The sequence below is a fragment of the Heloderma suspectum genome, chromosome 6, assembly GCF_057233095.1.
Source record: "Heloderma suspectum isolate Gila_16-S chromosome 6, 16-S_ref, whole genome shotgun sequence".
Taxonomy (NCBI): domain Eukaryota; kingdom Metazoa; phylum Chordata; class Lepidosauria; order Squamata; family Helodermatidae; genus Heloderma; species Heloderma suspectum.
In genome coordinates this window covers 104,867,948-104,883,856 of record NC_139463.1, presented here as the reverse complement: position 1 = coordinate 104,883,856, position 15,909 = coordinate 104,867,948, and the positions used below count along the sequence as shown (strand labels likewise).

The 15,909-nt window shown below is 47.5% G+C and overlaps 1 protein-coding gene across 2 annotated transcripts in view; it reads left to right on the top strand.

Annotated features, from left to right (window-relative positions):
• The first annotated feature begins 3,386 nt into the window (after positions 1-3,386).
• The window catches only part of LOC146342255 (interferon-induced very large GTPase 1-like), a 51,358-nt gene continuing 38,835 nt past the window's right edge, over positions 3,387-15,909 (top strand). The window contains exons 1-2 of one of the 2 annotated variants that reach the window (XM_084805997.1): positions 3,387-3,580; positions 14,722-15,032. In XM_084805997.1, the coding sequence (XP_084662123.1) occupies positions 14,741-15,032 (292 nt within the window). In that variant the 5' untranslated portion in view covers positions 3,387-3,580; positions 14,722-14,740. Of the gene's footprint in view, positions 3,581-11,596; positions 11,845-14,678; positions 15,033-15,909 lie in introns of those variants that run through there. The other variant, XM_084805999.1, reaches the window with a different exon arrangement.

Sequence of the window (15,909 nt, the reverse complement as noted above, 5' to 3'; positions counted from 1 at the left end):
CCAAGTAAAAAAGAAAAGAAAAGCTGAAAATGAACCATTAGTTCTTGCTCTTGGAGCTGAATATAACATGTTAACCCATTTTAAAAGTTCTATAGGAAAACCAAAATTAGTCAATGTGGTAAAAATAAATTTCCAATGAATTTTGTCAAAGGCCTTTTCTGCATACTGGGAAATGATGGCCGCCTGGTCAGTTCTTTCAGAGTTTAAAGTGACTAGTTCAACGAATAATCTAAGATTATCAGCCCTCTGTCTATTTTTAATAAATCCCACCTGGTCCAGTCTAACCAATGCGGCCATAACTTGTTGCAATTTATCTGCCAAGATTGCTGTTAATATTTTGATATCTACATTAACTAATGATATAGGTCGATAGCACAATAGGTATGATCCTTGACAGGCTTAGGAATCACAGTAATATAAGCGTCATTTAATGATGAAGAGAGGGAGCCCGCCTCAAAAATATGGTTATAGAGGCAGTACAGCTTTGGAACTAAAAAAACTGGAGAATGTTTTATACCACTCAGTTGGGAATCCATCTGGTCTGGGTGATTTCCCAGTGTTCATTTTCATAATTGCATTAATAATTTCCTCTAAATACAGATCAGCTAAAAGGAGCTGTTGTGAAAAATCTAAACATGGAAGATTGGTCTGAGAAAAAAAAGCATCCATATCTTGTAAAAATCAGAATAAAACTTTAAAAATCGTGAGTTTGTATCTATAGGAGAAGTATATACTTGGCCACTCTCATCCTTAATAGCTGAAATGACATTTTGATGTTGATGCTGTTTAAGATGATGTCCAAGGATCTTACTAGGACGTTCACCATTTCCCCAATATTTCTGTCATAGACAAGTCAGAGCAAATTCTGTCTGCTGTGAAAGAATATTATTCAGCTCATATTCAGCATTCTGCAGTGGGGGAAATGGCAAACTGAGTTATACGAGATTTCAGCTTCTTGTTTTAAAAGTCTGTTGAGTTTTCAAAAGTTTTTTTTTAATAAGCATAAGAAATAATTTGGCCCCTTATAAAAGCTTTACTGGCCTCCCACTCAATGGCACATGAACCTGCCATATTCTCATTAGTATTAAAATACTCTGTTCGTTCAGCTAACATCTGGATTTTAAACTTCTCATCACTGAGAAGAAAAATATTAAAGTGCCAAAGACTGGGGACCTAGGAGTGGCAGAAAATTGCAGTTCAAAACATACTGAGGCATGATCTGCCACTACCAATGTGTCAATCTTGCAATCTTTAATTTGACATACTAACCATGTAGAGATCAAAAAATAGTCTAATCTAAACCAATCAGGAGAAACCATTCAAAACTAAACTTTCTAACTCCCCCTCCCCCTCTCCAACATAGCATTGCCTTTAGGAGAAATGATATGTCAAAGTTCATTGAGTATTCGAATAAATATTCAAATATGCAGCTAAACAATAGAATAAAATACCACTGTGTCACATTAATGACTTAACAGGGCTAGTTTCTCACAACCATCTCAATGATCATAATAGAGTGTGTACACACAGTCAGTATAACTTATGAATATACACCTAGTGTGAGACATGGTCCTTGCATGTGTTTTTCCCACCACATAGAAAGTAAGAGCAAGAATTGGGGCCCGTGTGCTGCACATCTGCTTTCAGAAAGGTGTTGTGAGGTCCTGATCCTTCTGCTCTCCCCATCAGTGCATTCCATCCCCACCACTCCCAAATTCTCTGAGCATCAAACTGAATGCTACTTTAAAGATGTAGCTAGGCAATGATTGTTTGGTTTGTTTTACTCAAAAGTAAGCTCATGGGACCTCATATGAATCAGGCCTGTAGAATGGTGGGTAGGGGGCTTTAAAACTGGATGCCATTTTGGTAATAAACATTGGAGTCACGATAGGCCGGATCCAGATCGGGACTACAGCAGGGGTCAGGGAGGTTTAATATCTTCCACACACTCCTCCCCCCGATGCTTGGATTCCAATCTGTGCAGTAACACACAATCTCACCTTGTGAGGTCGCATTCCATAACTAAAGGTAAAGGCATTGCATGTAGAAGCCCTCTGTAATAGAATTCTTCTGAAAACACTGCAGTACTGGCTAGGGGTGTATGAACCCACTTCCCGTTCCAGTCCGGGCATCCGCGGGGTGGGGGGAGGCGATCCGTCCCTCCCCCTGGAATCCTGCCTGGCTGGCTCCGCTCCATGGCAAGTCCACAGAGCCACCGGCCGGGCCCATCTGCAGCCAGACTTCCATCCACTGCTGGTCTGTGGCCACAAATGGTATCTGGCACAGGGGATGCCATTTGCGTCCCTGCTCTTTTCGGTGATAGGCTACGTAAATATTTATGCACTGAAAAGAGCAGGGACGCAAATGGCATCCCCTACACCGGACGCCATTTGCGGCTGCAGTCCGGGGCAGCAGACGGATGGCAGCAGTGGACGGACCCCAACAGGCCAGCAGCAGGTAGGGTCTGTCCGGGGAGGATTTGGGGGAGGGGAGTAGTCCATGCCGCCACGGACTCTGGGGGAGCCGGATTCTAAAGAATCCATCCTCAATGGAGTCTGTGGCAGATTTCTCTGCCATCCCTAGTACTAGCAGCATTCTAGCTTCAAAGTGAAACTAAGCATGTCTGCCATAGCCAGCAGGTGCCACCACCACAGGCTTTTGTGGAGCAAAGAAACCTTAATAACTTGTGAACTGCTGTTCAGAATGTCACCAAACCACTGAAAGGCACACTTCCTCCACAAGCACGAATAATGCACATCAGCAGCTTTCTCCACAACTTGAAAGAAATAAATATGCCCAATTGCAGCTTGGAGTGAAAAGGACAAATGGGTCAATTTTCAGCACTTTTAGACTTGCTGTACCTATGTACAGCTATTTGTATTGGATCAGTCTGATATTCTGCACAATTGTAGACTTCATCCGTTAGATCGTGGATACCAGGTCTCAAGTTGTTAGCTCAACAGGTGCCATTTTTATAAGAAACAGAATTTTGAGGCTTATAATGGCAGAACCTTTTGTGTGTGACTCTCCTTAACTGAAGGGGCACTCCAGCACCCCTTTAACAGATTATCAGTTTGGGAAGAGGGCAGTTTAAGCCAACCTGTATCTGAAACCATCTCCCATCTTCAGCACGTTTGCCAAGGAGTCTTCAAGGAAGTGTTTGGGTTTCCATGCCCTTTGCTCTAGTCCGTCAGCCTTTACGGGAATGTTCTTATCAGGAGCTGAAAGTTCTCTCCAATGTTAATATTTAATTTAACATAGGATTTACAGCCATTTATCATTTTTATATATGGCTCATACTTCAGGAACTCTGCCCTTTGGAGGTGGAAAAGGGGCTATCTGATGCCATTGGCTGATATAATGCTCCCAGAGCCCGAGCCTTCCTCCAGTCTGTTGCCGGTTCTCTCTCTGTGCCACAGGCCTCCACCCTCCCGGCTTTGGCCTCCAACTTTCTGTCTTCAGCCAGCCAGCCTCCTAGCCAAGATACTCACTTATCCTTGGGCCTAAGTGACTTACAGAGACAGATGTCTGGTTAACGGAAGCTAAAAGGATCCTCAGTTGACCTACTGGAGAATGCCAGGTAGGATCTACCCCTTAATACCTGAGATATGTATCATATATGTGTACATTACGTTAACACTGAATTCAGTCTAGGATTGCTGACCATGCATCATCATTGCGGATTGTTCATATCTGGCACTCTGTCCTCATTGTAGGAACACTCATTATGGGCAGAGTTTGCGCATACTTTGGATGATGTCAGAACTATGAGGCTGGATCAGTCCTGCCTTCAATTTCCAAGTGATGTGTTTCTTTTTTAAAGAAGGGGGTCCTGGGGGCAGCAAAAAGCAAGAGCACGTATCTTTTAAAAAGAAGGTCAATGTGTATTTCTGGGGTGTTGGGAATGCTGCTGTCAGCAGCAAAAAGCAACTATGACATGGCATCGCTATGCTGGGTTGTTTAAACTATGGGAAAAATTGTGGGTACATCAAGGGTACGTTTTAAGCAAGCACAATTTGGGACATTGCTCAGTTCTGTCTTGAAAGCAGGCAAGAGGGTAATTAGCTTGCCTCCTTTAAATTTTAGTAATAACTTCTAATTATGCACGTATTTGCATATGCAAATTGTTGTTGTTGTTCAGTCGTTAAGTTGTGTCCGACTCTTCGTGACCCCATGGACCATAGCATGCCAGGCCTTCCTGTCCTCCGCTCTCTCCCGGAGTGTGCTCAAGTTTATATTCATTGCATCGGTGATGCTATTTAGCCATCTCATCCTCTGCCGTCCCCTTCTCCTTTTGCCTTCAATCTTTCCCAGCATCAGTGACTTTTCTCTTCGCATTAGGTGGCCAAAATATTTGAGCTTCAGCTTCAGTGTCTGTCCTTCCAATGAGCAGTCAGGGTTGATTTCCTTTAGGATGGAATATGCAAATTAGGACATGCAAATTTGTGCAATTTTTTGACCTATGGGCCTGAGCCGTGGATCTGTTAGGTATCTAGAAACATCCCTGCCTTGCCCAAACTGAACTGAAATTTTACAGCCTCTTAAAAGCAGCAAACAGGTGTCAACATTTCCCCCTGTCAGTTTCTTCCTGGGAAATGAGAATATCTCTCAACAATTTACAACACCGGGGCAGTTGAGCCTGTGGGGAAAGTGTTATTTGGCCAGCAGGTTTTAGCTTCCTGCATCTATATTAGAAAGCTTAGGTTTCCCTGCTTACCTTGATGAAAAAATATTTTTCTTGTTCATTATGAACTTTTGAAGTCAATGACGCCTTACAATCTTTATCTCAGGATACAGATGCATCAGACCCACGTCCATCTGTCCCAGTCCCCCCCCCCCCTTTGAGGGCAAGAAGGATAAGCATATCTCCAGGAGAAACCAATTTTATTAGCACTTCAGCTGTCATGGCTTCCTCCAAAGCATCCTGGAAATTGGGCTTCTGCTGGAGAGCCCTAGTCTCCTCACAGGACTAGCATTCCCAGGGCTCCACGGAAAGTGAGAGTCCTCGCTCCGTGTCCCCTTTATTTACACAAGTGAGACCAGCCTAATGAAAGGAGAAAGACACCGGGAGGCTTGAATAATCACTATTGGCCACAAGAGGGGACTGCAGTATAAGGAAGCAGCACTGAAAAGGGAGCTATACTGTGTGTGTGTGTGTGTGTGTGTGTGTGTGAGAGAGAGAGAGAGAGAGAGAGAGAGAGAGAGAGAGAGAGCGAGCGTGAGATGGCCATGCCCACTGCTAGCAGGCATCCCCTAGGACGTTTCCCAGGTGGTAGCAATCTTGTCCTAAAGGCCAAAAAAGGTTTTTGCACCCTTGGTTTAGCCCAGCGCCTGTTTCACACATTGGCCAAGCAGACACTTCCAGGAAGTTCACAAGCAGGGCTTGAGGGCAATAGGCCCAGGAAGTGGCACTGAGTGGCAAAATGCTTCTGAACATGCACATGGGCAGTGTTAAGACAGGCCCATCTGGGCTTGGGCCCCAGTTCTTTTTTCAGCAGTGCCCCAAATCTTTAGAGCTGCCCCAGTTGCCCTCATTTGCCATACTACAAACCTGCTTCTTCCCCATGAACACATTCGGAGTCCAAAATTGTCTATCAGCCACAATGCCTCGTGGCACCTTAAAGACACATTTCATTTCATTTCTTATATTTCTATACCTCCCCATAGCTGAAGTTCTCTGGGCTGTTCACAAAAATTAAAAACAATTAAAACACATTATATAAAGCATAAAACTATTCAGGTAAGGACATACAGATAGCACATACAGTCAGGGCCAGAAATATTGGAACAAGAATAACTGTTTTGGCAGTTGGCCTCTGTACATCACCACATTGAAGTTGAAAGGAAACACACCTAGATGGGAGCGAAGTCAGGACTTTCAGCTGTAATTCAAGGGGTTTGGCAAAAGTGGGGCACTAACCATTCAGGAAGGACAGCCAGTGGCATACACACTACACCCATCGTTGGTGGCTCACAAGTAATGGAACGAATGGCTGACAAGCAGCTGCATGGCCAGGTGTAAGGACGTACAAAAGTCACTTACCATTTCGCGGATCTGCTTTGCGGTGTGGGGGGGAGGCACTCCGTCCCTTCCCCTGGAATCCTCAACGGGCGGGGAGGTGCTCCGTCCCTCCCCCCGGAGTCCTGTCCAGCTGGCTCCACTCCGCGGGGATTCCACGGAACTGCCGGCCGGCTCCGCCTGCAGCTGGACATCCGACCGCTGGGCAGCAGGGACGCAAATGTCAGCTGCTGTAGCCACCGCCGTTTGCGTCCCTTTATTTAACCGTGATAGGCTACATAAATATTTACGTAGCCTATCACGGCAAAGTAAAAAAAAAAATGCGTACGCAAATGGCGGTGGCTACGGCGGCCGCCATTTGTGTTCCTTATTTTTCGCCATTTTAGTCTATGTAAATATTTACGTAGACTATTACAGCGAAAAAAAAGGGGAACGCAAATAGCGTAGTGGGCACTATTTGCGTTCCTTCTTTATTCGCCATTTTAGCCTACGTAAATATTTATGTAGACTAAAACGGCGAAAAATAAGGAACGCAAATGGCGGCCGCTGTAGCCGCCACCATTTGCGTACGCCGTTTTTTTTTTTTTTTTTTTTACTCAGATGTGATAGGCTGTGTAAGTCTTTACGTAACCTATCACGTCGGGGTAAAAAAAAAAAAAAAAAAGACCAGACTGCAAATGGCGGCCACGGCAGCTGGTCAGAAGACTAGCCGTCGCTGCCGCTGGAGCCGCCACCGTCCGTAACATCCGCCCCAGGTAAGTCCCGTCCCGGGGGGGATCCGCAGGGGGTGGCAGGGGGGTGGCAGGCTGTTCTGCCACGGATTTCGGGGGGCCCGAATGCCAGTGCATTCAGCCTCATTGAAATCCGTGGCAGAATTCTCCGCCATCCCTAGCCAGGTGTGGCCTGTTTCCTGAGTACCCCATGACCAATCAAGCAGATAAAAGGCCTGGAGGTGGTTCTGAGTGTTACATTTGCATTTGGTAGCTGTTCACTGGGACTCCCAACATGAGGTCCAAAGAGGTGTCCATGAGAGTGAAGGAGGCCATCATGAGGCTGAGGAAACAAAATAAACCCATCAGAGAGATTGCTAAAACAGTGGGAGTGGCCAGCACAACAGTTTGGAACATCCTGAAAAAGAAGCAATTAACTGGCAAGCTCAGTAGCAGCAAAAGGCCTGGAAGACCACGGAAGACAACTAAAGTGGATGACCGCGGAATTCTGCTCATGGTGAAGAGGAACCCTTTCATAACATCTAGCCAGGTCAAGAACGCTCTTGCAGAGGCAGGCATGTCATTGTCAACATCTACAGTCAAGAGACGGCTTTATGAATGTAAATACAGAGGCTTCACAACAAGGTGCAAACCACTGGTAACGCTCAAGAAGAGAAAGGCCAGATTAGCCTTTGCCAGCAAACACCTACAAAAGCCTGCCCAGTTCTGGAATAAGATTCTTTGGACTGATGAAACCAAGATTAACTTGTACCAGAATGATGGGAAGAGAAGTGTATGGAGAAGGAAAGGAACAGCCCATGATCCAAAGCATACCACATCATCTGTCAAACTTAGTGGAGGCAGTATTATGGCATGGGCATGTATAGCTGCCAATGGAACTGGGTCACTGGTGTTTATTGATGACCTGACTGCTGATAAAAGTAGCAGGATGAATTCTGAAGTGTATAGGGCTATACTTTCTGCTCAGATTCAGCCGAATGCTGCCAAACTGATAGGACGCCACTTCATATTGCAGATGGATAATGACCCAAAACGTACAGCAAAAGCTACCCAAGAGTTTCTCTAGGCAAAGAAGTGGGATGTTCTTCAATGGCCAAGTCAGTCACCTGATCTCCACCCAATAGAGCATGCTTCTCACTTCCTGAAGACAAGACTGAAGGCAGAAAGACCCACAAACAAGCAGCAGCTGAAGGCAGCTGCAGTAAAGGCCTAACAAAGCATCTCGAGGGAGGACACTCAGCATTGGGTCATGTCCATGGGTTCCAGACTTCAGGCAGTCATTGACTGCAAAGAATTTTCATCCAGGTATTAAAGGCGATCTTTAAGTTTGAAATGATGATAGTTTGTTTCATTACTTATGAGCCACCAACGATGGGTGTGTGTGCCTGCCACTGGCTGTCCTTCCTGAATGGTTAGTGCCCCACTTTTGTCAAACCTCTTGAATGACAGCTGAAAGTCCTGACTTCGCTCCCATCTGGGTGCGTTTCCTTTCAACTTCAGTGAGGTGGTATACAGAGGCCAACTGCCAAAACAGTTATCCTTGTTCCATTATTTCTGGCCCTGACTGTAAAACAGATGGGAGTGGGGGGTGGGGGAGAAGGATGGATTAGGATGTCTGAACCTGGCTTCGGATCTGGAGTCTGAAGTGTGTTGGACCAGGTCCTAATCAGGCAAAGCCAGTCAGCGTGAATTCAGCAGCCAAAATCGGCTGCTGAAGTGGGATGGGGAGTCCGTGCATAGGCCTAAAATAAAGGTACAGGGGCCCTGATTATCTCAGTTGCATCTAAGCACCACTTGTTCAGTGTGAAGCTAGGATCTTACACTTCTGTTGAGATGTATTTCAATTTAAATTCCTGGTTATGACCTATAAAGCCCTATATGATTGGGTACTGGGCTACCTGAAAGACCTACTTTTCCCATATGAGCCTGTTCAGGTTTTAAGAACTTTGGGGCAGCCCTGCTCTTACTCCTGCAGCCTGCCAGTAGTTGAGACATTTCTGGTGGAGATACCGGGCTTTCTTGGTGGCTGCTCCCAAACTGTGGAACTCCTAACTGAGTGAGGCTAGGTTGGCTCTCTGTCTGCTGTCATTCCGCCAGCAGGCAATTACATTTTTATTGAGGTCGGCCTTTGGCATGTTTGCATAAGGGGAGTTTAAGAGGTGCAGTCTGTTTCTTTCGTTGTCTTTTTAGTGCACAATCCTATGGGGATAGTAGGCTGCCTTGGAATTCAGAGGCAACCGACTTTTCAATGCAGGATGGGCGGAGCACAGAAGGGGCCTTCTCCCATGCACTCCAACTGCCCTGCATGTGTGGCTAGACAGCCAATTTCAGCTGTCTAGCCATCTGCCTCAGTGCAGGGAGGCCAGCCGATGCATAAGAAGCATCGTAATGGCACTTCTGTGGTCCCCTCCCTACCCCCAGGAACGCCTTTTTGCCTGATCCACGCTGCTCATCTGAGCGTGGAGCCGGGGACGAACTGCGCCACCTCTGAGGTGCTGGGGGAGATGGCGGGGAGTCAGGTTTCTGGGAACTGAGCTCAGAGCACTGGCTCCAAGCTCCTTTCCCATAAACCAAAAAAACTTATCGCCATCTAGATGCTGTCTAGCAGCCATAGGATTGCACCCTGAATTGTGTTTTAATGGATCCATTTTCATGTCATGCTTCAATTAAGATGTCATTTTAATCTGTATTTTATTATTGTTAGCTACCTTGAGAGCCGTTTTTGGTGGATAGGTGGGATATAAATAAATAAAATAAATAAATAAGTAAATTGCCATTTTGTTGCCCATTCACTCTTAGGAGAGATCATTTTGAGAGCTCTTTCCAATCAGCTTTTTCACCACCTTAAATAATTTGGTGCCATCCACAAATTCAGCCACTTCACTGCTCACCCTTGACCCCACATCATCTACAAACGAGTTAAATGACACCAGTCCGTAGGATACAAATGTTTCCTGGCCCTTGCTGCTTCCTCCACTCCATTGTCTGTTACCCCTCCCCTCCGTTTCCTGTTCTTTAATCGGCCCCTGGTCCATAAAATACCTCTTTCTGCTGTTTGTGTGAACGTAGCCTCAGGCCATGCAGCAAGCTGTCCCAGGAGTTGTCAGAAGATTAAGACCCCTTTGGGGGTAATCTTTAGGTGGGGTGCCAGATGATGGCATTATTCAGTAATGGCTCCTCCTGTTAGAAAGGCAGTTAGCAAAGAAAGAACAGAAGGCAAAACAGAAGGAGCATTTACCAGTCCCTCATGCACACAGAATTCCTCTGGCTGAGCAAAGCATCAGTCCTGGAAAATCTGTCCACAGAAAATTCCATGAGTGCAAATGCCACCCTGAAACAAGGCAATCTGGGAGGGATGTTGGTCTGGGATAGGGCCCATTTACTTCATCAGCCTACAGGTAGTGTGGTTAATCCCCCCCACAATTGGTATCAACAATTGGTATATAAAAAAAAAAAACTCCAGAGGATTTAAGGCAGTAAAACTGCCCCAACCTTCCATCCTGGCCAGACCAGAGTGAGCTGGGAAGGCTTTGGAAGGGAAGGACTGTCCATCCTCCAGTTCTACCAGTGGTACGCAGCTAGGGTTTGACCCTGGGGCCATGTGCCATGGCCCCGTAGCCCATGGGGCCCCAAATGCCCAGCCAGAGAACAGCAGATGAAGCAGGCATCTGGGCAGCAGAAGCAAACTCCATTTCATTCCTGTATTTGTGACGGTGCTATGATTTCAGTGAGCTTGAGATGCAAAACGACGCATGCTTAGAGTATTTCTCTTATCAAGCTTGGCAAACATTCTGACATATCGAGGATGCAGAAGCAGTTGTAAAGCATGGGATGGTGTGTGCGTGTGTGCGCGTGTGTGTGTTGGATAGAGAAATGTTAGCAGTGCGCTCCACAAAGGAAGTAATACACAAGGTTGTCTAGTAACACACCTCCCCCCCCATGAGACCATTATATCCAAGGTCTAAAATCACCCACACCACTGAACTCTGCTTAGGATTGCTGCGGAACTTTTGGTGAGGAACTGGTTATGCAACCTGTGAACCAACTTCCTCCTGAAAGTCTCTTCTACTTTCACTTCTGCATTCCTACCTTGCCTCAGGGCTTTTCTACATGAGGCTTTTAACCCGCACCTTTACCAAGGCACCCGCTGTCAGGAGCGCCCTAGCTGCCTCTTGCAGTCCCCTCCGATAGCCAGTTCAGGACACAGACAACAAGGATTCTTTCCAAGGCTTTATTCCTGTATTCCTTTATGACTCTTTCAGATACTAATCACTAGCGACTAAGCAAGGAACAACACTGGGGAAAGATAGCAGAGTAGCCTAAGCTCCAGGTAAGGCAGTTGGTCCTCCTTTGAAGGAGAACCGCGGGAAGACTCTGAACCTATGGGCTATGGAGAGATCCTCCCTCTTTCCCTTGGGTCCTCGGGACGCGACTGTTGTTTTAGCGCCAAACGAGCAGAGCGCCTCCTTTCAGCACCCTCCATCTGTCATCACTCCCCGCATCTGCGCCGAGCGTCCAGCAAGCCCCCCTCCGGCGCTCTCTCGCTGCCAGGGTCACTGTCTCTCCCAGGAATGCTGGCAGGAGGAATCTCTGCCAGCTGCTGTGCTTGTGAGAGATGAGCAAGCTCCTCTCCCACGGATTGCTGTTCTTCCTCAGAACCAGAACTGCTCTGGGGCTCTATGGGCTCAGTTTCCACCCTGACATCCACTTCCTGATTCTTTGCAGGATTAAGATGGGTTCCTTTACATGTGTTTCCCTCCCCCCCCCCCCGCCCCAAGGATTTTCTTTCTCTGCCTTTCCATATATTCCATTAAACAGCCACTAGCTGGCACTGGGGCCCGGCAAACTACCGTGAGTGTGCAGTCATGAGGGTACAATAGGAGCCTTGTGTAGAAAGTCTCTCAGAGCTCTTACTGGAAAGGCTCAAATGTGCCTGCTAGCAGGAAACAACTTCTCCTTTATTACAAGTAGGAAACTTCAACTTGCTGTGGATGTTTTCTATGAAGGCGATACTAGAGTCTAGCTCAGCTGCCTTTGGTTTCAGATCTGTATGTTTCAGGAATAAGAGGCTTCCGCAGGCATCAAAAAGCAAGAGTAAGTATACTGCAAAAAAGAAAATACGAACAAGTTTCTTTTGGAAACATAATGGACAGTGTTGTATTTTGTTTTCTTTCACTTGTTCTGCGATCTGAAATTGCTGTGTAGGATACTGAGGGGCTTAATGTTTTTTCCAGCCTGGGGAGGTCATGATGGGGGATGGGACACCTGTTGAATTTCTTCCTATACTGCAGATGTTAAAAACCCAGAGCATTTGTCAGGACAAAACAATATCAACCGGGGCACATAGTTTGCAAGAAACATACTGTAGTGGCAGTAGGTCTTTGTCATGTTGTCAACAGGTATCAAGTCTGGTTCACACATACAGCAGACAAAGTGGTAGATCTATGTCTGGCTTCAGACTACCGGGGTATGTGTGTCATGTGATGGAATGCCCCTCTATACAAAAACATTCTCTGCACAGAGAAAACTAAGTATCAGGGAGAAGAGTTCTAGCCTAGGGAGCGGTCACCTATGGTCTGAAGCGATGCAGTCCAAAAAGAGGCTTCCCACCTCTTTCTGCTGTTTGTGTGAATGAAGCCTCAGGGCATGATGGCCCACAAGTTGGCAAAAGATTAAGACCCTTTTGGGGTGCCAGATGGTGGGGTCGTTCCGTAATGTTGCCTCCTGTTAGAAAGGCAAGTAGCAGAGAAAAAACAAAAGGCCAAACAGAACGAGCATGTACCAGTCCCACAGACTATCTTAGAACAATAAAGGAGACCACGCCTTTCTTCAATAAAAGAAAGAAAAACACTTTTACTCACAAAGATTCTTGCATATACAATGCAGGTACAGCGCAGAGTTTCAAAAGGGTTTGTTCAGTCCATTTTGTGTTCTATTACACCAGCAGGAGCAAAAGAGCAAACGCATGTGCTCCCAGCCATGGTGTAAGTCAGAGGGCGGGGGAGGAAGGGGAGGAGCAAAAGGAAGAAATCACAGGAAACCTCATTGTAGGTGATAGAGATGCTAAGGCTAGCTATGGTCAAAATTCCCACGAATTAAGTAACTGCAACACTGCCCCTTTCCAGGACATTTGCAGACAAGGTTGCAACATTCCCAGAACAAGCAGTGTCTTGGGGGGCGGGGGGCGGGAGAGGACGAGGCCACAGATAGAAATACAACTGCTCCTCATGCACTTTCCCCCTCGAGCCAGATTGGGACTGTGGCCTGTGGGGGAGGAGGCTTCAAAATAACGTACGATTTTACCTTGGTCTTCTCTTGATATGACTAGGGATGTACGAAAATCACTTACCTTTTGGGGATTATGCTAATGGTTGGGGGGGAGGCGTTCCGTCCCTCCCCCCGGAATCCTCGCCGGGGGGGGAGGCGCTCCGTTCCTCCCCCCCCCCGGAATCTTGGCAGGCCGGCCGGCTCCACTCCGCAGGGATTCTGCAGAGCTGCCGGCCAGCTCCGCCAGCGGCCGGACATCCGGCCGCTGGCTAGCAGGGACGCAAATGGCGGCGGCCGTGGCTGCCGCCGTTTGCGTCCCTGCAGTCAGCCGTGATAGGCTACATAAATGTTTACGTAGCCTATCACGGCTGATTTAAAATATATATATATATGTGCGTACGCAAGTGGCAGCGCCCATGGGCGCCGCCATTTGCGTTCCTTATTTTGGCACGTCTTAGTCTACGTAAACATTTATGTAGACTAAGATGGCGAAAATAAGGGGAATGCAAATAGCATAGCGTCTACGCTATTTGCGTTCCCCTTATTTTCGCCGTCTTAGTCTACGTAAATGTTTACGTAGACTAAGACGTGCCAAAATAAGGAATGCAAATGGCGGCGCCCATGGGCACCACCACTTGTGTACGCGCATATATATATATATTTAAAATCAGCCGTGATAGGCTACGTAAAAATTTACGTAGCCTATCACGGTGCTTTTTAAAAAATCTAGTTGTGATAGGCTACATAAATCTTTACGTAGCCTATCCCCCCCCCTTTTTTTTTTAACTGGAAATGGCGGTGGTGGCAGTTGGTCGGAAGACCGGCCGCCGCCACCGCCGAACCTCCTCCAGAGCTGCCGCTGCCGCCAGGAAGATCCTCCCAAGGTAAGTCCCGTCCCGGGGGATGGGCCGTTTTGCCACCGATTTCAGGGGGCCGAATGCGCTGGCATTCAGCCTCCCCGAGATTCGTGGCGAAACTTTTGTACATCCCTAGATATGACCGCTATTGTTGCTGGTAGTGCTGTTAATATTGTTGCTGGTTTTATTGTTGGCATTTATTGTTGCTTTTATTGTTTTTACCTTTTTATCACTTTTAATATCTTAACTGTTTTTATGTATTTTATTGCTGTAAGTCGCCTTGGGAGGGCTTCTGCTCTGAAAGGTGGCCAATAAATATTTTAAATAAATAAATAAATTTACGCCTTTGCCTCCACTGCAGTCCCGATCCATACTGGCTCCTTGCACCTGTTATTTGCAATGGGAAGAAAGCACCCATCCTTGCCAATTGGCACTTTCCTCCTATTGAAACAGCATGTGCAGGGGAGGGGGGGATTCTGACTGGGACTGGGGCAGGGGGAAAGGATTAAAGCCCCCTCCCCTATAGAAGAGGCAGGCAACCCTGTGCCCTCCAGAGGTTTTGGACTATAACTCTCAGAAGCCCCAGCCAGCATGGCCAGGGGTCAGGAATAATGGGAACTGTAGTCCAAAATGTCTGGAGGGCACCCTGTTGCCCACCACTGCCCTATGCCATGGTCCTGATCCGGCTCACAATCTTCCCCACCTCCACTTATAAGTTCTTTTTATAAAAAATAAAAAGAATTAAAAATCTAACCGTACAAGGCCAAACTCTGTGAATAATGTCACCTTATGTTTGGCCCTTAGAGCTGCTGTCTTTCAAATGAACCAATTGTTTGCTTGTCTTCAGCTGCGCCACCTCGGAAGCCATGGCTGCTGCGAAGAAACCCTCCGATGTTATGCGGGTGGCCAGAGGGAAGTTAGCGGAAACGCTTCTAACCGCCCCAGAAGTGGTCTTGAACGTGGCCAAGTTCCACCAGATCCTCACGCGGGCCGAGGCCTCCTCCCTGACTCGGATAAAGGACCCACCGCAGCTGGTGGAAAGCTTGATCGACACAGTGCTGGGAAAAGGAGAATCGGCACACGAGCAGTTCCTACAGTGTCTGGAAAACCAAGTTTTCCCGAGCCTGCGGCCCATTGCCGAGTACTTAGAAGGTGGTGGTGAGTTATGCTTTCCGGAGCTCGGGGGCCGGGGGCGGGGTTTGTCTGAGGGGAGCGTCGCACAGGGAGCAGCAGCAGCACTGAATTCCCTCCGAGGCTGTTTCTGCACCGGAGCCCTTTAGCGAGGATGGCCCCTGTGAATCGCCCCAAAGGAGGGAATGCATCGCCAAAGAGAGGGCAGCAATTGGCATAAAATTTGCATGTGCCAAATTATATGCAAAGATGCAAATTTAGAAACAATTGCTATAATTTAAAGAAAAATATAGCCCATTTCACCATACTGTGGAAAATTGACCAGGGCCCAATCTCCGCGGGTGATTTAGTGTGGAGGGAGGGCACTTCAGGGTCGTTTGCAGCACATCACATTGGCGCCAATCTGGAGCAATCCTGCAGCTTCCCTTGGGAAAAGGTGCATTTTTGGAAAGTCCTTTCAGTGCGTCTTTCTTCCTTAAAGCGGCTCCCCAGTGGTTCCGCTGCAGTGTGCCCACTGCAGTGCGAGATTTCCTGCCTATGTGTGGGGAAGGAGGAGGCTTAGTTCGGGGCCGGGGAAGCCCGGGCAGCCACCGCCGCCTCTGGCTCCAGAGCTCTCGCAGAGGGAGGCAATCCCAGCCCTTTGCCTCCGTGCAGGACCTGGGCGCCTCCTGCCTGCCTGCCCGTCGTCTGTCCCGGGGCTTCGGTACTGCTGCTTCAGTCGGTGGGCGCGAGGGGGGTGCATGGAGAGGGCCGCTTCTGTAATTGAAACTTATTTTCAAATGTACAAGCGGGGGAGAGGTGTCGGGTGAACTCGTGGACGTTTCTCACCTCCTCCATGAAACGTCCCTGGGCAGGGGAGCATGCAGAGGGGCGGGAGCAAGCCTCTCTCATCGGCTTGATGCTC